Source organism: Megalobrama amblycephala, linkage group LG17 (genome assembly GCF_018812025.1).
Source record: "Megalobrama amblycephala isolate DHTTF-2021 linkage group LG17, ASM1881202v1, whole genome shotgun sequence".
Lineage (NCBI taxonomy): Eukaryota > Metazoa > Chordata > Actinopteri > Cypriniformes > Xenocyprididae > Megalobrama > Megalobrama amblycephala.
In genome coordinates this window covers 36,441,960-36,467,255 of record NC_063060.1, presented here as the reverse complement: position 1 = coordinate 36,467,255, position 25,296 = coordinate 36,441,960, and the positions used below count along the sequence as shown (strand labels likewise).

The 25,296-nt window shown below is 36.9% G+C and overlaps 3 protein-coding genes and 1 long non-coding RNA gene across 5 annotated transcripts; 2 read left to right on the top strand and 2 right to left on the bottom strand.

The window, feature by feature from the left end:
• The first annotated feature begins 109 nt into the window (after positions 1-109).
• prpf4ba (pre-mRNA processing factor 4Ba) lies at positions 110-8,347 on the top strand. The gene is made up of 15 exons (XM_048162353.1): positions 110-299; positions 608-1,777; positions 3,147-3,287; positions 3,687-3,833; positions 3,917-3,998; positions 4,499-4,706; positions 5,460-5,533; positions 5,868-5,958; positions 6,081-6,228; positions 6,448-6,585; positions 6,679-6,832; positions 6,915-7,029; positions 7,155-7,306; positions 7,394-7,480; positions 7,760-8,347. The coding sequence occupies exons 1-15, from the start codon at positions 253-255 to the stop codon at positions 7,961-7,963; spliced, it is 2,958 nt and encodes a 985-aa protein (XP_048018310.1). The 5' UTR covers positions 110-252; the 3' UTR covers positions 7,964-8,347.
• Positions 8,348-9,203: 856 nt separating this feature from the next.
• On the top strand, positions 9,204-13,315 carry LOC125250050. Its single transcript, XR_007180713.1, has 2 exons — positions 9,204-11,430; positions 13,060-13,315. It is a non-coding gene; the product is annotated as an uncharacterized LOC125250050 (long non-coding RNA).
• A 1-nt stretch (position 13,316) lies between these two features.
• LOC125250048 lies at positions 13,317-18,988 on the bottom strand. Of its 2 annotated transcripts, XM_048162355.1 has the most exons (5): positions 17,856-18,988; positions 17,751-17,782; positions 17,415-17,484; positions 15,128-15,210; positions 13,317-14,709 (listed from the first exon to the last, which is right to left on the bottom strand). In XM_048162355.1, exons 1-5 carry the CDS (start codon positions 17,919-17,921, stop codon positions 13,647-13,649), a joined length of 1,314 nt encoding a protein of 437 aa, XP_048018312.1. In that variant the 5' UTR covers positions 17,922-18,988; the 3' UTR covers positions 13,317-13,646. The 2 variants fall into 2 exon arrangements, with proteins under 2 accessions (XP_048018312.1, XP_048018313.1); XM_048162356.1 differs by lacking the exon at positions 17,751-17,782 and having other exon boundaries at positions 17,856-18,987.
• Positions 18,989-20,956: 1,968 nt separating this feature from the next.
• On the bottom strand, positions 20,957-23,266 carry ccr9a (chemokine (C-C motif) receptor 9a). The gene is made up of 3 exons (XM_048164184.1): positions 23,107-23,266; positions 22,849-22,919; positions 20,957-22,699 (listed from the first exon to the last, which is right to left on the bottom strand). The coding sequence occupies exons 2-3, from the start codon at positions 22,900-22,902 to the stop codon at positions 21,653-21,655; spliced, it is 1,101 nt and encodes a 366-aa protein (XP_048020141.1). The 5' UTR covers positions 22,903-22,919; positions 23,107-23,266; the 3' UTR covers positions 20,957-21,652.
• Between the last annotated feature and the right edge of the window lie 2,030 nt (positions 23,267-25,296).

Sequence of the window (25,296 nt, the reverse complement as noted above, 5' to 3'; positions counted from 1 at the left end):
GATTCACCCTAATGAACTTAACCGATGAGTGTGTCGATTCAGTGATTCGGTCAGTTCAATATTCCCTTTGCGGATAGCCACTGTATAGTGTATAGTGTATAGTGAGAGGAAAATGTTGAGAACTTTTTAAATAAATATTTGGAAGACAAGTTGATTGTTTATTTCAAAGTTAGTAATGGTATCACAGCCAGACTGAATTGTGAATCGACTCTCTTCGTCAAACGACTCAGAAGAACAGCAGGATAAATCAAAATGGCGAACATGGACGCATTAGCCAAAACAATAGCGAAGGATTATGTGTAAGTAACACCATTACTGACTTTATATCGCATTATTTGGGTTTTTAGATATTCAGATATAAGTTACATGTATTGAAAATGAAAACATTTCTGTATAACTTGTCTGACACGCGGTTTAAAGTCAATATCTGTTAACACACTTCCGTCTGTCTCTATGGTCGACGTAAACCAGCTGTATGTTTTTCTATAAAGTTTAAACTAACAACAATGAAACAAGTCTTGAATACCTCGTAATTGTAGTCATTTATCTTCATAAGTTTGTTGGAAAGTATATTAATATCATGTTACTATTCTCTACTGTTTTCCAGGAATGATATGGAGAGCTCTGACAGTGTGGATGAAAATGAACATGTGTCCGGTGAAGATGGAGCTAGAAAAGCAAACAACATTGACTTTGCTAGGGTGGAAAGACACAAGAAAAGAAAACACAAACATCGAAGCAAGCACAGAAAACATAAATATCCCTCACCAGATGAGAAGGACCACAAACACAAGTACAAACACAAACATAAACGGAAACACAGAGACTCATTCAATGACAATAAAGACTGTTCTGCTGGCTATGAAGGTGCAATCATCTGTCCAAAGCGATCCAGACTCGACGACCTTGCTGCTTTGGAGGATCTGGAGAAACAGAGGGCTATGATTCAAGCAGAGCTTGATAATGAGCTAATGGAAGGGGCTGTGCAATCAGGTATGGGACTGATATTACAGGGTTATAACTCTGATTCAGAGGAGGATGGTGAGATCCAGGAGGCTGTGCGAAATGGTGAGCAACAGAGACAAGATCTCAGTGAGCATGTAATGGCAAAGGGACATGCTGAAAGATCTCAAAAGGATTGCGTAGATGATGAAAAATGTGATTCCTGGCTGGAAGGCAGAAGTACGTCTGAAGAGATATCAGTCCCGGCCCATAAATCAGAAATTAGAGTTAGTAAGGCTGCGTTAGATGTTCATATCGGTGAGAGGCCTAGTGGTCCCAGCCAGGTGAGAGAGCGGAGGCGATCACGAAGCATTGAGAGATCCAAAGATGGTAATCAGAGGTCCAAATCTCCTGTGAAGTCCAAGGGATTGCCATCAAGCAATAAAAAATCAACTACACAGCCTGAAGAGCAAATTGTAGACCACAGATCCTCAGCGAGAAGGAGCAAATCTAGATCTAAAGAAAGAAACACCAACTTGCTAGAAGCTGACAGGGAGAAAGACAAGAAATCAGAGAAGGCACCCTCAAAAGAAGCCTCATCTGGAAAAGAGAATCGATCTCCTAGCAGAAAACAAGGTCCAGAACAGCACAGCCTGTCTGTGCGTCCCAGGGGCCACCGCTCACCTGAAGATTTCCCTGTTGTGCAGAGCACAGACAGGACATCCAGACAGGACAGATCTTCATGCCACAACAGATCCCCTCCAAGGAGAGGGCGATCTCGGTCGTTTGAGAGGAGACGGAGAGAAGAAGAGCGCCAGAGACTCCCAAATGACAGGTTATTTTTCTTTCCTGATCTGTTCATTTAAATCTTTAATGGAAACGATTGTGTCATTTCTCTAACTTTTCAAGCTGGCTAAAGTTCCATCACAAGTTTTTTTTTTTTTTTTTTTTTTTTTTTGTGTGTAATCATATCCACATATTCTGTCTGTTAAAGTGTTAGTTCACCCAAAAATAAAAATAATGTAATTTATTACTCACCCTCATGCCGTTCCACACCCGTAAGACCTTCATTCATCTTCGGAACACAAATTAAGATATTTTTGTTGAAATCCGATGGCTCAGTGAGGCCTGCATAGCCAGCAATGACATTTCCTCTCTCAAGATCTATTAATATACTAAAAACATATTTAAATCGGTTCATGTGAGTACAGTGGTTCAATATTAATATTATAAAGTGACGAGAATATTTTTGGTGCACCAAAAAAAAACAAAATAATGACTTATTTAGTGATGGCCGATTTCAAAACACTGCTTCAGGAAACTTTGGAGCGTTATGAATCTTTTGTGTCGAATCATGATTCGAATCGCGTGTCAAACCGCAAAACTGCTGAAAACACGTGACTTTGGCGCTCTGAACCGCTGATTCGACACGAGATTCATAACGCTCCGAAGCTTCCTGAAGCAGTGTTTTGAAATCGGCCATCACTAAATAAGTCGTTATATAGTTTTTTTGGCACACCAAAAATATTCTCGTCGCTTTATAATATTAATATTGAACCACTGTACTCACATGAACCGATTTAAATATGTTTTTAGTACATTAATGGATCTTAAGAGAGGAAATGTCATTGCTCCCTATGCAGGCCTCACGGTCCACGGATCCATCGGATTTCAACAAAAATATCTTAATTTGCGTTCAGAAGATGAACGAAGGTCTTACGCGTGTGGAACGACATGAGGGTGAGTAATAAATGACAGAATTTTCATTTTTGGGTGAACTGACCCTTCAATCAGTGTTGTTGTTAACTAAAACTAAATCTAAAAATATTAAAAAAATAATTTGTTAATTGAAGAAAATTGCAATAAAAAAACTTAAATATTAGATCAAAATTGTAGTTGAAGTACTATTTACTAAAACTGTAATAAGAATTAATTTAAGCTACACAAAAACTAAAAAATTAAATAAAATGACAAAAGCACATAAAATTACCAACACTTAAACTAAAATTAAATTAACTGAAAATATGCAAACACAAGCTAATTAAAATGTTAATAAATATTATAATGGATTTAAATAAAACTCTATTAATAAATGATATATATTAGTTAATAAAACACCTTATTACTAATATTGTTCATTTGTTCCTTGTTACCCCCCAAAAAAATTTTAAACTCACTTTCATACTTTTTTGTTATATTCCCAGGATGCGATCTCGTGATGAGGTTGGGGGCCATAGAGAGGAGAGCCCCTGTCTGAGCTCCAGACGAAGGATAAACCACTCTCCTCTCAGACGAAGGTCCCGTTCTCCTAGAAGACGAAGCAGCAGGTCTCCTTTCAGATACAGGTGACTGGTGTACTGTAGCTTTTAAAATTGTGCAACAGTGCAACTCCTCATTTAGAGGATACAACTGTCCAAGAGGCTTAAAAAATTTGGCAAGCTAAAAATAAATTCATAAATATTTCTTAAATCTTTCCTCTACAGAAATAATGGTAAACAGATTTTTTTTTTTTTTTTTTGAATGAAGAACTTTTAATGACAAGGGCCATGTCTCAGTGCTGCCACTGTTTTCAGTGTTGCTTCTGGGATGTTTACATGTGTATTGTGAATGCTGTAACTGCTGAATTATGTGCCACCGAATGTGTAAAGTGGATGATTAAGACCCAAACAGTTGTGTTTCTTTCTGCAATGCCCTTTTTAATCTCTCGGTAGCATTAAAACTGCATTAATACTGTGTGGGTCTAGGGAGCGTGACAGGATGGAGCGCCGACAGCAGGGGCGTTCGGGATCCAAGGAAAGGTGGAGGAGAAGGAGCAGAGAACGAGAAGACATGTTTAAGGGCAGTCTGTCTGAAGGGATGAAGGCTGAGCAGGAGGACTCGGATGATGAAGTGTGAGTATTAAGGAAAATTATGTTTTGCTTTAATGTTGTTGATCATATTTGTTTTAAATACGTATACTACTATCTGTGTCTAGGATGGAGGACTATGATGTTGATGAAGAGGACGAGGAGGCTTTGATAGAGCAGAGGAGACTTCAACGCCTAGCCATCATGCAGGTCAGAATATTTCTATTTTTTTTTGCATTAAATTGATTTTAAAAAGTGATAGTAAAGACAATTATAATGATTTGAAAGATTTAAAATAAATGCTGTTCTTTTGAACTTTATATTTTTCAAATAATCATGAAATAAAAATTGTTTTTCAACCAAAATATTAAGCAGCACAACTGTTTTCAAAGTTTATAATAAGAAATGTTTCTTGAGCAACAAAACAACATATTTCGAAAGATTTGTGAAGGCTCATGTGACACTGAAGACTGGAGGAATGGCTGCTGAAAATTCAGCTTTGCCATCACAGTATTTGTATCAATAATATTTCACAATATTGCTGTTTTGACTGTATTTTTGATTAAATGCAGCCTTAAGAGATTTCTTTAAAAAAAATAAAAATAAATAATAATAATAATAATAATTTTAATTTCAATTAATATCTTACTGACCCCAAAGTTTTGAATGGTAGAGTATATTTGTGATTGTATTTGTAATATCCTATACAGAAATATAAGCCAGTGAATGAGGACAGTAACATGTCAGGACTCTCAGATCATGGCAGTCCCCAGAGTAGCTCTCGTAGCCGATCGCCGTCACCTGATGACATCCTTGAGCGCGTGGCTGCTGATGTCAAAGCCTACGAGCAAGAGAACCTGGACACATTTGAGGATAATGTGAAGGCGAAGCATAGTCTTGTCTCTCAAGAGAAAACGGGTATGTCATCTGCAAAATAATCTTTAATTAAACATGTACTTTCCAATTTAAAATGTTTTACACATAAAGAAATCAGTATTAATTTTGACAAGAAGTTTAAAATGATGTACACTCACATGAGAGAAAGACTTTAGTCAAATCAGTGGTCTAGACCAGTGTTTCCCAACCAGGAACAGCTCGCGAATGCCAAATCGAATTCTTTTTCTCGCGGCTTATTGCTCTTAAACTGTCCAATACACACAAAAATATTGTCACAATGTCGATTATGCCAAGTATTCACATAAACGCAATCGTTTAACTTAAGTTCTAAGTGAACGTAAACTTACCTACTACTGTTAAACCTACCTGAAAAACTTAAGCAATTTATTACATTTGTATCTTTTATTCTATTGTATTTATTTGTTCTGTCATTAGTAATTTGTTTATTACTGACTGTTTACTGAATCAAATCAATTCATAGATTCCCATCCACGCTACTACTTTTGTTATGTAACCCTCCTATTTTTGACATTTCTGTGACAGTACTGGTTACCGAAAACATTTGCTTGATGCTACAGCCATGCCAATAGATGTCAGTATAAAGTCCAAAACACCTCTCATATCAGTTGTTAAGGAAGGCGGGAAAGGAGTCATTGAAATATGAGACATGAAATATTCACTCTAATGTAATACAAGGTGGTCTGATACGTTATCAGCAAGTCTACGTTCCTTTCATTGCATTGTTTTGTTTTTGTTTTTTTTGTTTTTTTTTAGGTGCTAATCTGAAAAAGCCACCAGCCCCTGATATGTTCACAGAGTCAGATGACATGTTCACTGCTTACTTTGACGTGAGTAGTCAAGTTCCTGCTTTCCATTGTATAGGTCAGTGGCTTTGCAAGCCCCTAAATTTGATTGAATTTGTCCATGTAAGGGGATCTCTACAGGTAGAGTTGCATAGTCCTGTGCAAGCTGTTGTTTCTGTACTGGAAACTTTGTTCAAAGCTTTTTTTTCCCCCAAATGGGTAATCTGACTCTGTGGTGCTCACTGGATCTCGAGGCCCCTCAGACTTTCAAATGGTCTCTTGCGCTGTCAGTCACTCATTCATGAATGAACTTTTTAATCAACTCTCTGAATTCAGTTGTGCTGACATTGTGGATTTGTCATCTAATCTCTCTCCACAGAGTGCCAGGTTACGAGCCGCAGGCATAGGAAAGGACTTTAAGGAGAACCCAAGTCTCAGAGATAACTGGACAGATGCAGAGGGCTATTACCGTGAGTTTGCTGTCTTGTAGAAAATGCTGTATTTGAATCTGTAGAATCCAGAACTTGTCTGAAAAATATCTGGGGTGTCGTGAAGAAAATCAAAAACGTGATTGTTCTTTTAATGTATTCAGGTGTGAACATCGGCGAGGTGTTGGACAAACGGTACGGGGTGTATGGCTACACTGGACAGGGTGTCTTTAGCAATGTGATCCGAGCCAGAGACTTGGCCCGAGCCAATCAGGAAGTGGCGGTGAAAATAATACGCAACAATGAGATGATGTAAGACACTTCCCTTAAAATCTGAATGCTTAGCCTTTAAACATTTCTGTCTGGTATAGTTGGATTTCTTAACCAACACCATACATTGTGATTTAATGTTTACAATTGAGAACAATGTTCTCAATAAATGTTGTAAGGATTTATTTGGACAAGAAATGAGATTTAGAGTAGATATGGATGTGGTCTTCATGTGACCGATGCCTTTGTTTTGTCCCACAGGCAAAAGACGGGCCTCAAAGAGCTGGAGTTTCTGAAAAAACTGAATGACGCCGACGCAGATGATAAGTTCCATTGCTTGCGTCTGTTTAGACACTTTTATCACAAGCAGCATCTGTGTCTGGTGTTCGAACCGCTTAGGTACATTACAGTCAACACATTCACATGCATAGTTTCTTATCAAGGCAGCTTGAGTTCTTCTCTTAAAGCAACTTTCTTGTTTTCTGGCGGTAGCATGAACCTGCGGGAGGTGTTGAGGAAGTATGGCAAGGATGTTGGGCTACACATCAAGGCTGTGCGCTCGTACAGCCAGCAGCTATTCCTGGCTCTCAAACTGCTCAAACGCTGCAACATTCTGCATGCTGACATCAAACCCGACAACATTCTGGTGAGTCGCACTCTCTTGCTGTAAATATTCTAGCTTTCGTTTCTGTGTCTTATAAGTTGAATGTATTTGACTCTCCCTGAAGGTAAACGAATCAAAAACCATCCTCAAGTTGTGCGACTTTGGCTCAGCGTCACATGTTGCTGACAATGACATAACACCATATCTCGTCAGCCGTTTCTACAGGGCACCTGAGATCGGTAAGTGTACTGTGAACTGAACTAAGAAAGCAACTGTACCTAATTAAAACAAACATAACAAATTAAAGATAAAACTTGGGTTAAGCTTGTTTTTAAGATTAAAGTTGTTCTTCCTCTTTTTGCAGTCATCGGAAAATCATATGATTATGGTATCGATATGTGGTCTGTAGGCTGCACTCTCTATGAACTATACACAGGGAAAATCCTTTTCCCTGGAAAGACAAATAACCACATGCTAAAACTTGCCATGGACCTGAAAGGAAAATTGCCTAATAAAGTAAGAATTAATTTATAGGACAGATATTAGGAAAATTAAAACAAAATATACTAAAAAAACAGACCAAATATTCTTTAATCTTCACAGATGATCAGGAAGGGTCTGTTCAAGGACCAGCACTTTGACCAAAACTTGAACTTTTTGTACACAGAGGTTGATAAGGTCACTGAGAGGGTAAGTGTTATATATTCCATTCTCATTTGTTTTGTTTGTGTAAAGGAACAGTGCTGCGCTTCACTCTGAAACACGCAGTGCATATTATTATTACTATTAAATTAAATTGTAGCCTTTGCAATTTGATAATCTCACTAAGCCATATTGTGAATTCTGTTTAATTCCTATTAATTGTGCAGCAGTACTTACAACTATGACCATTTTCTTTATGAATTACTTCAGACTATTTAAAGCCATTTATTTTCTTTTGACTTTTCACATTCTTCTCTTTCTTTGCAGGAAAAGGTCACGGTCATGAGCACCATTAACCCAACTAAGGACCTGTCGATTGACATGGTGGGTCGCCAGGCACTACCAGAGGACCAGCGAAAGAAGGTCTTCCAGCTCAAAGATCTGTTGGACCAGATCCTGATGCTGGACCCCGCCAAGCGGATCACCATCAACCAGGCATTACAGCATCCTTTCATCCAGGAGAGGATATGATCAGCAGCGTACCTCAGAGACTCGTGATGGTTTTGTATCTGCAGATATGACTCAGAAAACAAAAGACATTTGCATATTTTATTGCCATGCTATTTTATTTTTATTTCTGATTTGTAGTAATTATCAGAGCAGGACACACTCAAGATTTACTTTATTTTAGATGACCTACAATGCACCCCATAAAATGTAAAGAGAAAATTCTTTCAAGATAATCTATATTGTTCAGATTGCATGTTTCATACACAGCTTCTTGTAGCAGCTAAAATGATATTGTCAGATATATTTGATATTATGATCAAGGTTCAGAATGTAAGAAGAGTGAAAGTTCGTACAACTTATATTTTATGTAAAATACTAGAATTTGATGTAAACCAAATATTACAACCACCAAGGACTGTTTAGAGTGTGACATGAGTCAGGCCAGCATAAATGCTGTCTATATCCACCCTCCCTTAGGTGTGAGAGTGAGAACGCAACCTGGCGTGCAGGCCCACGGCATGCCCCTTGCCCTAGGTGTGTTTCTGCTGAATCTGAGGTCTTGGGTCCTGCTTGACCTGGTCTGCAGGGAAAGCCTCCTCTGTAAAGGCAGGTTGTACACCTCTATTGGTACACTGAAGGTAAGCTAACCCTTCCAAAACAAACGGCATCGTCATTTTGCGTTCTTTTCGAGCCCAAAATAAAGCGTCATCAGGCTCTTTTGGCTTCTCCTGCATTTTTAACAAAATGTAATTTGGAGAAATGGACACGTATTAAAACCTTTTGTCTCTCTGTTGCTCTGTTGCAAAGCCTAGTGAGGCATCGTAGATATGCAATTTCTTACCATTCAAATGTTTGGGGTTGGATTCTTCTTTTTTTGCATTTTATTTGATCAAAAATAGTTAAAAACAGTAATATTGTGGAATATTACATTTTTAAATAAAAAGCAATTGTGCTGCTTAATATTTTTGTAGAAACTGTGATACATTTTTTCTAGATTCTTGATGAATGTAAAGTTCAAAAGAAAAGCATTTATTTGAAATAGAAATATTTTGGAACATTTTAAATGTCCTTACTGTCACTTTTGATCAGTTGGATATGGAAGCTTGTTTCCGCCACAAAATAAATAAACATAAAGGATAATTGCGACTTTTTATCTCACAATTCTGACTTTTTTTCTCACAATTGAGTTTACATCTCTTTTTTTTTTTTTTTTTTTTCAGAATTGTGTGATATAAAGTCACAATTGCTAGATATAACTTGCAATTGCAAGTTATAAAGTCAGAATTGTGAGAGATAAACTATATCTCGCAATGTGACATTTTTCTCGCAATTCTGACTTCTTTTCTCAGATTTGTGAGATATAAACTCGCAATTGTGAGTTATAAATTGAGGAAATAAAGACTGACACTTTCTCAGAATTCTGACTTTATAACTTGCAGTTCTGAGAAAAAAGTCAGTCTTTATTTAGTCATAATTGGACTTTATAAGACACAACTGCGACTTTTTAATCACAAAATTCTAACTTTATTACGCACAATTGCGAGTTTATATCATGCAATTCTGAGAAAAAAGACAGAATTGCAAGATGTAAACTCGGAATTGCGAGGGGGAAAAAAAATCAGAATTGTGAGTTAAAAGTTGCAGTTATCTTTTTTTTATTCAGTGGCGGAAACCACAGTTGGAAGCATTCTTGCTGGATAAAAGTATCAATTTCTTTAAAAAAAAAAAACAAACAAACAAAAAAAAACTACTGACCCCAGACTATTGAATGTTAGTGTGTATTGCTCAATAATGAAATTTGTCATTTAAAAAAAAAGTGTAAAACGATGACTCTTTTACCCCAAATGTGACCACTAGGCTGCCTAAAGTAAACGGTGAGGTAGCTCACTAGGTTTTGGAACAGAGCTTCTGTTGTGGTGTTTCTCACAGAGACAAAACAGTCAGAATGAATGAAAAGACTGAGAGTCGCTTTCTCAAAAATGGATGGCACCGTTTATGGTTGACATTGAGGGTAAGAGTGAATCCAAGTATTTACAACGGACCAAGCACCTTCAGTGTACTGCCTCTGATAGACATACCTCACCTTTTTCAGAGTTGTCACACTTAAGTGTCATAGTTTTTGTATAACCTATTGAGTGCTTTTCAATATGCATGAGAATATGTATGGTTTCCAATGCACTACTGTACAAACCCTCTGGTGTGTTTTTCGCTATGTGTAGACAATTTAGATGTCTTTTTCTGTGACTGTTCTCGTGTTTGTGACCATGTTGTCTTTTGATACAGGGGTTTTCCTGCTCTGATCTATGAATCTGCTTGTTACAAGCGGTAATTGCTTCTTTATTCATATCTCAATTCCTTAAAGATACAGCGGTCATAAAGTATAGCTCATGCTGGAAGAATTATCTGCCTGTTATCTTTTGCCAAGTCTGTCCTGCATGATAATGGAATAATTTGAATTTACTGTAAATTCACATTATTTGTCATCATTAAACAACATAAAATAAAGATGTTTGGTGGTGCAAAAAACACAAATTTATACTTCCCGCAAGTTGTCTGTCTTTCAAGTTAATCTTAATAACGCTGTAAAAACATAATTCAGCGTCTTAGGAACCTTTTATGGTGGGTTTAGTTTCATCGACACTAACTGCTGTTTGTGCTATTTCTCCCATTGTTTCTTTGTGTTCGAGTATATTCTCTGGCCAACGGAGACACGTCTGTCCATCATCCTCCTGCCTGCCTCTGCTTTCAAAGGGACAAGACCTCTTCAAGGCCCTTTATCCAGGTCACTCCTAAAGGCATGTTTAGATCTAACACAAAGCAAAGCTCTGATTAGAAATAAACAGCCAGTTCTGAGAGCCGATGCTTATGGGATTTATGTTCCCCATCTCATCTGTAGCATCACTAAATCTCTTTTTTACGTTTTTAAAATCCTTTTTTTTTTTTTTGCCTTGAGCTGTAGATTTGTTCTACAGTGATACCTTTTCTGTCAGGGCAGCTATGTATTTTCATGTATAAAAACCCTTATATATTGCGTATGAAATGTGATGTTATCATGAAAACATACTATATATACATACACAAAAGCAATACAATATTCAATTACATCCCTTAGTAATTACCCAAGTTTAGTCCCAATTATACGGAAAAACTAAATTTTCCATACTTTTATCAATTCTATCTGCCAGCATTAATTGGTCTCATCACAGAATAAACTGTCCATATTCAGCTTCATGAAGACCTTGCATTCACTTTAGTCAACCACAGAGGTTCGTTACGGGAACTTTTTTTATATTATTATTATTATTATTTAAGACCTAAATGGACTAATTTAGTCACGTTGTGTGTCAGCTGATAATTGTGTATTTCCCCAGGATATTTCAAGAACATGTGCTTTATGTAATGTACCAAGATACTGGTATATTTATTTTCTGTATTGTAGGTGCTGTCTGATAAAGAAGACTCTTTAAGGAAATCTCATCTGGAAAAAGGTTTCTGTTTTAGAGAGCGCTCTTAATGAGAATTAAGCTGTTGATTTTAAATTGACAATGCAGTATTATCCTTTGAACAATTTGACAAAGTTACAGATACTGTTGTTAGCCAAATCCAAAAGTATTTATAATAAAGTATTTGATGTTAGATACTGTTGTATAGCCAAATCCTAAAGTATTTATGAAGTATAACACTATTATTATTACAAACAATTCATGTTTGAGTATATATACAGTTGCAAGAAAAAGTATGTGAACTACTTGCAGAATCTGTGAAAATGTGAATAATTTTAACAAAATAAGGTCATACAAAATGCATGTAATTTTTTTTAGTACTGTCCTGAGTAAGATATTTTACATAAATGATGTTTTTTATATATATATATATATATATATATATATATATATATATATATATATATATATATATATATATAATGTATGTATGTATATATACTATGTATATATATATATATATATATATATATATATATATATATATATATATATATATATACACTAAAAAAATAGCTGAATTTATTAAAATAACTTTCAAAAGTTTTTGAACCCTTGATACTTAATACTGTGTGTCATTACCTGGATGATCTATGACTGTTTTTTTGTTTTGTGATGGTTGTTCATGAGTCTCTTGTTTGTCCTGAACAGTTAAAGTGAGCTCTGTTCTTCAGAATAATCCTCCAGGTCCTGTGGATTCTTCAGTTTAAGGATTTTTTTGCATTTTTTGCAAAACCTTTTAACAGGATGAAGTTGTCCAATTTTTTTTTTTTTTTTTTTTCAGTACTGCCCTTTGGAAGCAACAGAGAAGATACTTGCTTCTTTCACGGAAGACAAATTAAGTACAATTTACCTTGATCTTCAAATTCAAAAGGTTTTCAACCCCTGACTCTTAATGCATCGTGTTTCCTTCTGGAGCATCAGTGAATGTTTGAACCTTTTTTAATAGTTGTGTTTGAGTCCCTCAATTGTCGTCAGTGTGAAAAGACGGATCTCAAAATCATACAGTCACTGCTGGAAAGGTTTCAAATATGCAAAAAATGCTGGAAAACTGAAGAATCTGCAGGAGCTGGAGGATTTTTCTGAAGAACAGAGCTCAGTTTAACTGCTCAGGACAAACAAGAGACTCATGAACAACCATCACAAAACATAAAAACAGTCATAGATCATCCAGATAACCACACACAGTATGAAGAATCAGTGGTTCACATACTTTTGAACAGAGTCATTTTAATCAGTTCCGCTATTTTTTTTTTTTTTTTTTTTGTCTCGTGGACCATACGTAAACATTTATGTAAAACATATTACTCAGGACAGTACTAAATAAAAAAATAACATGCATTTTGTATGATCTCTCTTATTTTGTTAAAATTAACGTTTTCACAGATTCTGCATGTGGTTCACTTACTTTTTCTTGCAACTTTATATACATATTTCTCACAAATTAAATTATCGGCTCAACAAACATAATAGTTTTAATTTGGTATTACACATTCTAAATTTATCAACCAAAAGGTAATGCTTTTCTTTTTTATAAAATGCATGTTTGCATGTCACCCACTAAAGTTACCTTTACTTTAAACCACAACTAACCATTTTCAATTCTATTTTCAGGGTAAGTGTTAAAGTTTTGCCTACTCTCATGACCACATGTGACTCCAAGTGTGTATGAGAGATCCTGATGGCCAGCTGCTGTCCTACTCTATTATTGAAGTGCCTTTCAAGAGCTCATCTCCTCATCCACTCATGGGGGAAATTACCTACATCCGTGCACAGCAAAACAATGTTCGTTTTGTGTCACATTATACAGCCATTTTTTCACATTTTATAGAAACATGTCAATGTGTTAATAAATAGTGAATTAAAATGACTTTTCCTTGTCTAGTTTCATTTCATTTTTACATAGCATTTTGATATATTGATATACAGATCTTTTGTCTGTATCAATGAAAAGCAGCCAACATTCTAAAAATAAAACAAAAATCTACTGAACAAAATGTTAGTGTGTACAAGATTTTTTCCCCCCCTCAAAACTGAGGGACAATTCAAAGTTATTTTTCTGTGGTAACTGACAGCAAGCCACAAATGTTGTTGGTGGAGCTCAACTTGTATTGAATTTGGAACATTAAATACAGTGACATGCACACAGTTAATAACACACTGTCAATCTTCAAGCTTAAAACCCTTTAAAAATAATTATATCACATTTTCCTACAAGGAGCTTTAACAGGAACACTAGTCTTTTCAGAGGAAGTCTTCTGAGGCTTTGGCATGGCTTTCTTTGTGGGTTTGTGTCTCTTAAAGCTATTTGGACTATTGCATTTTGGTGACATACTCGAATGAGCATTAAGATCATGAGCAGGTGCTTCAGTCTTCTTTAATTTGACCGCACCAAAATGTGGCTTCTTAGGTAAAGCCGGTGGTTGCTCAAATCTAATCCACACCTTCCCAGCATTTGGCGAGGGACGATTATTACGATGCATAGACTTTGAATGAGAGCTTGAAGAAAGCGTGAGTTTTGTTACATCATCTAAAATTGAATTGCTGCCTTTATTCCTCAAGTGTTCTGCCTGAGAACAAGGGCTTTCCGCCTGCCTCAGACGATTGGCACTTCGTACCAAAGCAGTTGCTGGACGAGATCTGGCTGCCTTTCCTTGTTCTCTCTGTATAGTTGCAATCTGAAGTTTCTCCATCTTTATCATGCGCGCCGCCATGGCTGCAAGACAAGGGTCGGTTAAACAAAGGTTGTGCTGGCTCTCCAAATCATCCGCTCTGGATAACAACTGACTAAAGTCGAGATCTTTGAGTGGAAATGGAAGAACCTCAGGATACACTTCCTCTTCTTCTCCAGTCTCTGTAGATTCTAGATCTCTATCAAAAGAGTCTGGCCTCAGGTCCAATTCTACAGGAGTTTCCCATTTTAGTATAGGAATATTGTCTTTCTCTTGGTCGGAGAGGTCACTGTTTTCAGACTCAGCTGACACCTGGCTGGAGGACTGTTTAGCTGCTACTTCAAGAGGTTCATTGTTGGAGCTGCTACAAAGAGAATTGCTGATTGCCTTGATCTCATCTGGTCCTTCGTCCCTTGAAGAAACAATGCAGCTGACCTGTATGGAGTGGATTTCCAGTGTTGGTCTGGATTCCGCCTCAGGTCTATGTTCAGAAATGTGGTCTTGTGTGTCCCAGAGGATTGGAGGCTGAAGACCAAGCCTCTGCCATCTGTGTGACAGCATCCTTAACTGGGTTTTATGATGTTGCTTCAGCCTGAAGAAAATAATTTGTATAAAAATAGCTATTATAAGATAAATATTTCTCTAGATGCCTTTTAACCTCTTCAAAAGATATCCAAACATTGGAGTATCGGTTTCAGGTTGGCAAAATGTGAGAAGTCTAGTGTTGCAGCATGAAACAAAGGTACATTCAGTTCAACAAAAGGTTAAGATTCCTGGCAAACACAGCAAGCCTTTGTGCCAAGATCTGATCTGATCTACTTTTCTAATATATTCATTTTACTTTAAACGTGAAGTGTAAAACATCTGTGTAGGCAAATAGTGCATCTGTGGCATATATACTGACAATGTCAGTGTAATCACTAATGAATCGATTGATATTTCAAAACACTCTATACTTAGATATGGCTGACAATGCCTGATGGGTCAGTAAGAAGTCAGTATCTCCTTACACCTGGGATGATTTTGTTTGGCTGCAACAGGTGGTTGGTTCCTGTGCCGTAGAGGCATTAGAAATGCAGGATGCTAAAGATACCTGCGAAATAAAATGCATTGCAACCTTTGTGATTTTCATCGAAATATACAATGGCTTAAGTATTTGCATACAAATTATTTACAGATGCATAACTGTTAACATGAATGTCACAAAATATCAGACGTTAAAACTAACTAGGTGTCGTACATCACATTAACTATGGACATGTTCCACTTAAGCTTGACAGCCATTTAGGTCTGGTTACACAGACAGGACTTAGATTAAGCCTTAGTTTAATTAGGACATTTAAGTTACTTTCATAAACATGCCTTAAAAACATTACTGTAGTGAATCTTGAGACAAAACAATGGCACTGACATATTTTAAGATATATCAGTGCAAGTTTCTTTCAGTTAAAACAGCTCAAACGTGCATTTTAGTCTGGGACTAGGCTTAAGGGGTTAGTTCACCCGTAAGACCTTTGTTCATCTTCGGAAGACAAATTAAGATATTTCTGTTGAAATCTGAGAGCTCTCTGACTCCTCCATAGACAGCAATTTAAAGGAACACTCCACTTTTTTTGAAAATAGGCTAATTTTCCAATTCTCCTAGAGTTATTCAGTTGAGTTTTACCGTTTTCGAATCCATTCAGCCGATCTCTGGGTCTGGCGGTATCACTTTTAGCATAGCTTAGCATAGTTTATTGAATCTGATTAGACCGTTAGCATCTCGCTCAAAAATTACCAAAGAGTTTCGATATTTTTCCTATTTAAACTTGACTCTTCTGTAGTTACATCGTGTACTAAGACAGACGAAAGTTTCTTGATTATTACGCCGGAATGAGAGTATAGTTCCTAGCCATATCGGCCTAGAAAATCGCAACTTTTCATTTTCCGTCGGTATTAGTACACAATAGCCGCATTTCCACTGCCGGGCCAAAGGCAGGCGTGCTAGTGCGTGCCAGAGCCGGTCGCGTTTCCACTGTCACTTCTGGGGCTTGATCGTGCCTCTTCGGTGCTTCTTCGGTGCCAAAGGCACGGGGTTTTCGGCCCGCTGAAAACCTTGGTCCAAAGCGGGCCAGCTGGGGCTTGAGGCGCGGTCAAGGTGAAAGGCGGAGCTAATCGTAGTCAGGTGATGGTCTACACGCTGAAATGGGTTGGGTTGTGTGACGTTTGATCAAGGGAGGTGTGTTTAAGGGTGGTTTTTAGATCAGCGCTGCGGAGCTAGCGGACCGACAGTGGAAACGCAACTTGATTTTGGCCTCGGTGCCTAAGGTCTGTGGCCATAGGCCCAGCCCGGCACGCTGTTAGCCCTGGCTCGCACTGGCCCGACAGTGGAAAAGCAGCTAAAGTTAATACAGTAGAGTCAAGTTTTAAATAGGAAAAATATCGAAACTCTCATTTTTGAGCGAGATGCTAACGGTCTCATCAGATTCAATGAACTATGCTAAGCTATGCTAGAAGTGGTAGCCTAACGCCAGACCTGGAGATCGGCTGAATGGATTCGAAAACGGTAAAACTCAACTGTTTAACTCTGGGGGAGTTGGAAAATGAGCCTATTTTCAAAAAAAGTGGAGTATTCCTTTAACAACCACTTTCAAGGTCCAGAAAGGCATTAAAGACATAGTTAAAATAATGAGTCAGCATTCTGACGTAGAAAATGGCAGCGCTGGACATAAACAGCGTAGGAGAATGACACAGAAGAGAAGATATTGTTGAATAAAGCCATTATTTTTGTTTTGTTTTGCGCACAAAAAGTATTCTCAAATACCTTGAAAGTGGTGGTTAAATAGTGGTCTATGGACAAGTCAGATTTCATCAAAAATATCTCAATTTGTGTTCTGAAGATGAATGAAGGTCTTATGGGTGTGGAACGACATGAGGGTGAGTAATTAATGACAGAATTTTCATTTTTGGGTGAACAAACCCTTTAAGCCTTGTCTGTGAAACCGAGAGAATGTGTCCAGGTATTTTTTGTATTCATTTTGAACAGTATTCAATTATTTTATAATATAAAATGTAATAAACTACTTTTTGCAAAATACTTATTGAAAAGTTAAAAGAATTGCCACATGGTTTAATACTTTGTCATTTAATGCAATGACATTCAGACATTTTTAAGAATGGCTTAAGTGTCAAAATACATTTTGGAGCCACTGTACATGCATCTAAATTCATTTTTAAATGATATAAAAACAGAATAATACTCATGTTACACTGGCAGCTCAAGTAACTTCATAAGCAGAAGAAACACTATCATGATACCTGTTGTGCGTTCACTGCCACAGACATGTGCAGACTTTCCAGCTGATGTACTAACAGTAATGTAGACGTCCTGTGAACACAGAATATTCAAACAAGTGTGTCAATAGAAAAGGGATATGTCATCTAAAGTTACCTCTCGGGACACTCTGTCTAGTTATACATGCAATATGAAAAACTTGCAGAGATAATATTTATTAATAATTGAAACTTTTTGTTAGTAGTAAAGTTTCAAAGTTTAAAAAAGGCATTTGCAAAACCCCAATTGATGACTATGATAAGAAGGTTTTGTTTCTTTTGGATCCAATATAAGTATATATATAAGAATAAACCCCTTACCTTATTATCACACTCTTCCGACGAAGAGGCACCTGTCGGCCAGATAAAACATCCCTGAAAGTCTGCAGTGTAACTATGAAAAGTGTAGCATAGACATGCACTCACCTGCAGGAGGAGTGAGATCTGATCGAAGCCTGCTCTGCTCCTGCCAGTTTCACTAAAATGATGCATAAGCCAAATTCACTGGACGATAGTCCTCTATCAGAGACTTGTGCAGTTTTGAAACTCTCACAATTCTTTGTAATAATTCCCCATGAAGACACAATTCAAACTTTGGATTTGTGGATCATTTCTGTAAGGTTTTGAAGAAACCTTAAAGTTTCCCTCAGACACTTTTACAACGCTTGGCAGGTAAGCGATGATGTCATGCCAATATTTGCATACTGAAATGTGATTGGTTTTCTTCTATTTACATATTAAATAGTGATTGTTTCCTTCTTTACATCTATTTAACCGTATATATTTCATATTACTTAACTTGTAGTAGGTGCGGTACTCAAGTATAAGGTATGTTCGTAGCCATAGTCATGTCACTAACGAAGATTATACTTGAAACCTAAACGTAATTTACTACTAGTTAAATTTCTTAGCTCTTTTAATGCTTTATTATCTGTATTATATGACGACTCGCACGATATATTTAAGGTAAATTAACTTTAATATTGAATATCTGTTTCATGATGGAACAAAAATGTGCATGTCCATCACTAGGGGGAGTCATACAGACAAAAACAAACCATGATCTCACCATAACTATTTAAACATCAAAATTGGATGTGCATATAGTGTTTATACATTGTATTATAGGCCTATGTGTTTTTATATACATATAAATTTTTAAGTGATATATTTAACCTCAGATTTATTTATTTATTTGTTTGATTGATAACCAGCGCGTGTCAAATGTCACTCTTTGGAAAGAACATTTGTTGGCTTGTCTGCCACTTCCTGTCGTGAGCACAGCAGACTGACAGATTCAAGGTGTTTATGCTTTGTGGTTATTTGCCCTCTGTGCACTTCACAAATATATTTAGCAGCAGAGAAGCTGAACATTTTGATCTTTCGCATGTACTGCAATGCATTTTTTAATCACTATTAAAAAAAAGCCTACACTTGATATGACTGTTTTATTCAACAGTGTTTTTTATGTTTTTTTTTTTAAATCAGTGGGGATAATATATAACACTTTTAGAATGTTTAAAGGGTTAATTCACCCAAAAATGAAAATTATGTAATTAATTACTCACCCTCATGTCGTTCCACACCCGTAAGACTTTCGTTCATGAACACAAATTAAGTTATTTTTGATAAAGATATTAAGATATTTTGATAAAATCCAATGGCTCAGTGAGGCCTCCAGAAAATTAACACTTTCAAAGCCCAGAAAGCTACTAAAGACATATTTAAAACAGTTCGTGTGACTACAGTGGTTCAACCTTAATGTTATGAAGTGACGAGAATACTTTTTGTGCACCAAAAAAACAAAACGACTTTATTCAACAACATCTAGTTATGGGTGATTTCAAAACACTGCTTCATGAAGCTTTGAAGCTTAACGAATCTTTTGTTTCGAATCGGACCGTTAAAGAACGCAACACACGCGTCTCCTGGTCATCCTGTAGAATTCCACCAACCCGATGACGACTTTGAAACTCCTGAAGTGTTTCCAGATAAGTGTGCCATATGCACCAGACGTTCAGCCAACGGTCCGTGGGTGTGAGGTCTGAGGCTGAGACTACTAAACGAGGCTTCGTTACATCATAAATGTTTTGAAATGTCAGTGGTTCACCACTGGGGGCGTGACTTTGGCAGTTTGATACACGCTCCGAAACCACTGATTCGAAACAAAAGATTCGTAAAGCTTCGAAGCTTCATGAAGCAGTGTTTTGAAATCGCCCATCACTAGATATTGTTGAATAAAGTCATTATTTTGTTTTTTGGCACACAAAAAGTATTCTCGTTGCTTCATAACATTAAGGTTGAATCACTGTAGTCACATAAACAGTTTTAAATACATCTTTAGTAGCTTTCTGGGCATCTGAAAGTGTTAATTAACTTGCTGTCAATGCAGAAAAAATATCTTAATTTGTGTTCTGAAGATGAACGAAGGTCTTACAGGTGTGGAACGACATGAGGGTGAGTAATTAATGACAGAATTTTCATTTTTGAGTAAACTAAGCCTTTAAGCACTAAGTAACAAAAGAGCACAATTTAATAAACGGATAAGTATGTGGAAATTTATGTAATTTTCTGTGCTCCTTCCTGTAGCTCTGTTGAATTCAAGGTACTTTTTGATCGCATTGTCTGCTGATTTTTGAAAGCAAGCACGTGTTTGTTTTCTAGTGAGTGTATCTGTCTCCCCACAATACCACAGTGAGTAAACCAGACAGATAGTGTACGTCAGTCCCAACGGTTCTCGCCACACTACGCACTTGTGGCATCCTGCCAGATTCGAGTACCACAATTAAAACATCTTAGTTACTCTCATGTCATTATTAAATTAAGTACGCTTGGATACACTGTCAGAAAAGTGCAAATATTGTACCCTGGTTTTGTCACTGAGGCAGTATTTTCACACATTTTAGTACCTTATTTACTCATTTGTGACCCTGGACCACAAAACCAGTCATAAAGGGCAATTTATTTTAAATTTTGAAATTTATATATCATCTGAAAGCTGAATAAATAAGCTTTCCATTGATGTATTACATTTGTTAGGATAGGACAATATTTGCCTGAGATACAACTATTTGGAAATCTGAAATCTGATGGTGCAAAAAAATCAAAATATTGAGAAAATCGCCTTTAAAGTTGTCCAAATGAAGTCCTTAGCAATGCATATCCACTCACAAAATATATTTTTGATATATTTACAGTAGGAAATTTACAAAATATCTTCATGGAACATGATGTTTGCTTAATATCCTAATAATTTTTGGCATAAAAGAAAAATTGATAATTTTGACCCATACAATGTATTTATTGTTGGCTATTGCAACAAATATACTACTTTTGTGGTCCAGGGTCACTTACAGGGTACATTTTGTGGGTACTGCCCTGTGAAAAGCTGTACTTCCCCTAAAGTTACCATTTTTTCCACAGTTTTTACTGACAGTGTACATCCCAGTGATATCAATGTATGATGGAAAAAAATGTGTTTTTGCATACGTGTTTATATAAGAGAAAGGGAATAAGACAATTAAGAAGACTGTATATCAGGTTTTATTAACATTTTCTATATAATATACTGTTTAAAATTACAAAATGAGCAGCAAACACTTATATACAACATTATTTTGGTGTGATATGAAAAAAATACAAATACAAAACCCTGAATGTACAAAACTGGCTTTAAATCATGAATGAAACATTCACAGTTATACATTTGCAGCAATTACAAGACAAAAAGACAAGACAAAAATAGCATCATATAATAACATTCATAAACATTCGTAACATGTTTTTGAAGAAAAACACTTTTAGAAGAAATTCAGTGCTCGTACATCACAAATCATGTTGGTATCAAACATATGATAAACTGGAAGTATTAATGCTGAACAAGAGATGGAAAATATCGTAACAGTTAAATGGGCAAATCAGTCCCTGCCGCAACACTGTTCACACTGTTTATACAGTACACAATTATATGATCAGGATTTGACATTCATATTAATGGCTCAGTCAAACAGAGAGAACTCTTGTTATGCAATATTCAAGGTTGCAGCCATCTCGTTGTGGTGAGCAGGTTACTTCACGCTCCAACATACAGCATGTTTTCAAGCATGCAAAAGCTCTTATGGAACGTTGAACTTGTGTTTTGAAACTCAGATGCTAAACACCTGCATCAAAACGTCAAAAAGTCTTTTGCTAAGCAAGCCTCACTAGCAGTGTTCTTACACCGTTCACAACGAGAGCGCATTGGTGGTGTCTGTGTCCGACATAACAGATGCTCGGTGAAAGCTTCCTGACTTGGAGCTCTTGAGGGTTGGACAACAGCCAAGGCTTTGGAAAATTCGGATCACATCTTTTCGGAAACGCACTCCAACGAAGGCGTAAAGGAACGGGTTTAGGCAGCTGTGCATATAGGCGAGACTCTTCATAACTTGTCCGGCGATGTCAAAGCGCTGGACCTCTTTGCAGTCTGTAATTGTCGTATTGGCTGCCTGAGTGGCTTCCAAGACTAACATGCCATTGTACGGGAGCTGAGAGATAACAAACACCGCCACCACTGCCAGGATGACCCGCAGGGCCTTGTGCTTCTGGAAGTTCCTCGTCTTGAGCAAGGTGCGGATGATGGTGGTATAGCAGAAGATCATCACTATGAGAGGGATGCAGAAGCCCATGCAGATCTGTAGAGCCAGAACCAGTATTTTAGTACGGTTGTTTTCATTGTTCCAATAGACCATGGTGCAAAAGTGATTGCCATCATCGTCTTCTTTCGTACGGGCAAAGAGGAACTCTGGAATGGACAACAAGGCCGCCAGGATCCAGACTAAAACGCAAATGAGCTTGCTGTACAATAGACGGACCCTCTTGGAGTTTTGCGCCTTGGTCGTCTGGACAATCACTATGTAGCGGTCGACGCTGATGCAGGTAAGTAGAAACATGCTGCTGAAGAAGTTGATTTTGTAAACGGCAGAGACGATTTTGCAGAGGGCCAAGCCAAAGGTCCAGCCATAGATGGAATCGGCGGCCCAGAAGGGCAGAGTGCAGAGGAAGAACATATCTGCCAGAGCCAGGTTCAGTAGGTAAACATCCGTCATCGCCTTCAGGCGGTTTGTGAAGTGTGTGTATATCCAGACCACCAGAAAGTTGCCAATGGCTCCCAGAATGACAATTATCCAATAGAAAGCAGGTTCATAGTAGCTTCGAAACTGTCGCACTGCAGATCTGTCACACACTGCCCCATCCTCATAATCACCCATAGTTGTGGACGATTCATCATAATCCTGTGAAATATGGCAAAGCATTTGTCTTACTTAGCTTACTTAGATTATTCACCACAATAATGTGCATTAAAAATGCAGATAAACATCAATTATAATGAGAGACAGAGTTTTCAGCATGCACTTAATGTAAATATTCAGAGTTCACTTACATATTCAGAAGTCATATTCTCAGCGAATGCTGTCACAAGCTCGGTTATGTTCATCGTTGATCTTCTCTGTTCTTGAATAAGTAAAAAAAAAAAAATGTAAATATTAAAAATACTCATTAACAAAGATTCGCACTTAACCAAAAAGAGTGCATATGATTAACCAGTCTTTTAAATTGTGTTGGTTAAATTAAGTTAAGCATTAGCAATCTGTTCCTTTACGTACTCTAAAACACCTAATGGTGTAAAGGCAGTACTTACTCTACTATCTTGGAGAAAAAAGCAAGTAGTAATAGAGATGAGCTGCTGTCTGCTATCTTCTCGTTCACTAAGATCACTTTCACGTTGTTTTTTGGCGCCGTCTGGAAAACGTCTGTTTTGCAGAAGCTTTTAAAGTCTGAGGTTTAACCACAGTGACGCACAAGAGGCATGAACTCTTTCGCACTTTTCCTCCCCCTCTCTTAGAATCACCTTCAAACACAACAGCCAAATCTAAACTGTTTATTTACAAGACCATTATATACATAGTACAACATAAGAGAGGAAACTTTTTTTGCTTTTATTTTAGCATTTTTTGGACATGCTCCCCAATATCATTATTTCCTGATGCAGCGTTATCTGTGGTGCAACATAATTGCATGCAAAGGACTAAAATGTGTTTTGCAATTATGCAACTTGACAATAACAACAGCAAAAATGTAAATGGCATGTCTGCCAACACTTTTCTGATGTAAAAGACTGTGAATGCCCTGCCTACGTGCCATATGTATACTGACTCTGTCTGGACATCCAGGAAAGATCACTCAATTCTATTATTATACATCTAGATTCATTTTGATATTATACATACATATATATATATATATTGCCTGTACTGAACTTTGAGTTCAGTTTTTTACTCACTTGAGTAACACTTTGGTATTGTCATGACTGCAATGAAATTGCAAGAAAGAAAACAAGGAAGCACCTGTAACAGTATAATCTTCCCTTTTTCGCTGTTTTCTATAGGTTTGTTTGTCACTGTGGCCAGTCACATTGACATGACATGACAGGATCCAGATTCTTATTAGCACAAGTAAAACACTAATCATTAGTAGGCTGATGAATTAGAGCAATAGCATACATAGCAACTTCTTTACCAACAATTTACGCAGATACAGATAATAGGTTAAAACCTCTGACCTTGGCTATGCATCAATAAGCTTTAAAGTTTTATCATAACTGACCTTTAATTGCTTCAATTTACGTAATTTGCACATTGCATGCATGGTTCCTTGGTCAAGTATGAATCTTCGTGCTCCAGACATCCTGTTTATCATCAATACTGTCATACCAGACACTTATTACACTTATTTTTATTTGCAACATTATGCCATTTCCTGTGTCAAAGGACATTTCCTCTTTATCACATGTCAGACAAACTACAGCACGCTCTCCCTTGGAGTAAATATAAATATATAATATTTTATTTCATATAATGTTTCAATATTGCATATAATATTTCATATACAAGTTGCAATAAACAGCCCTGACGCTTAGCATGTATATGCAAGATAATTTTTAGGTCATGCTGTTGGGCGGCTTCTCAAAACAAGTAGTTTTGGGTTGTCTTGGATCTATTGCTGCATTGCTGAATGCAATACTGATTGCTCAATTCACAAACTCATCTTATCGCTTGTTTTCAGACATGATTTAGTGACAAGATCAAAAAAATTGGGGGCAGTGGCCTTAAAAGTAAAAGTCTTTGTAGCTTATTTACCTCTTAAAGGTCCCGTTTTTCATGTTTTTTTGAAGCTTTGATTGTGTTTATAGTGTGCAATATAACGTGTTCTGATTGTGCCAGCGGTTCCTGTGTTGTGATTCGACAGCAGCTTAGCGAACCTTGCCCGGAAAGGTCACGCCTCTTACCATAACGTGGAGATGCACGCGCTCAGTGTTATTGTAAACATTTAACTGTACATATAAACAACTTTGAGCTTTAAAATTTTACAGATTTTATTTATACTCTAACAACAACATTACACACTAACTAAAGTTTGAAACATGGGATCACGAAGAACGGGACCTTTAAAGATTCATAGTAGTACCATAAAGTACGTACTGCTACTCTGTTAATGTTGTAATAATGTCCACCTTTAGGAATAAAAAAGGTATAAAAATGTCTTTTTAAGGATACTACTCATGACAAGCTGTTGTACCCCTAAAGCAGGGGGTGTTCAATCCTCCTTCTGAAGGACCGCTGTCCTGCAGAGTTTAGCTCCAACCCCAATTAAACACCTGAACCAGCTAATCAAGGTCTTACACTGTAAAAAAAAATCCCGTTGTTTCTACGGAAAAATACCGGCAGCTGTGGTTACCAGAACAATACTGTAAAAATGACATCAAACCGTAAACATACTTACGGAGTTACATGTGAATTTTACATTTTAAATATGTATATTTAACATTGGA

Excerpts from the sequence above, each read along its gene's own strand:
- prpf4ba (XM_048162353.1), top strand. The coding sequence starts at position 253 with ATGGCGAACATGGACGCATTAGCCAAAACAATAGCGAAGGATTATGT. Across the intron at positions 6,586-6,678 it reads CTGGTGTTCGAACCGCTTAG|CATGAACCTGCGGGAGGTGT; the intron begins GTACATTACAGT and ends TTCTGGCGGTAG. Across the intron at positions 7,481-7,759 it reads TTGATAAGGTCACTGAGAGG|GAAAAGGTCACGGTCATGAG; the intron begins GTAAGTGTTATA and ends CTTTCTTTGCAG.
- LOC125250048 (XM_048162355.1), bottom strand. The coding sequence starts at position 17,921 with ATGCATCATTTTAGTGAAACTGGCAGGAGCAGAGCAGGCTTCGATCAG. Across the intron at positions 15,211-17,414 it reads TGGCAGTGAACGCACAACAG|GTATCTTTAGCATCCTGCAT; the intron begins GTATCATGATAG and ends TTTATTTCGCAG. Across the intron at positions 14,710-15,127 it reads CAAACAAAATCATCCCAGGT|GCTGAAGCAACATCATAAAA; the intron begins GTAAGGAGATAC and ends TATTTTCTTCAG.
- ccr9a (XM_048164184.1), bottom strand. The coding sequence starts at position 22,902 with ATGAACATAACCGAGCTTGTGACAGCATTCGCTGAGAATATGACTTCT. Across the intron at positions 22,700-22,848 it reads AGAATATGACTTCTGAATAT|GATTATGATGAATCGTCCAC; the intron begins GTAAGTGAACTC and ends CATATTTCACAG.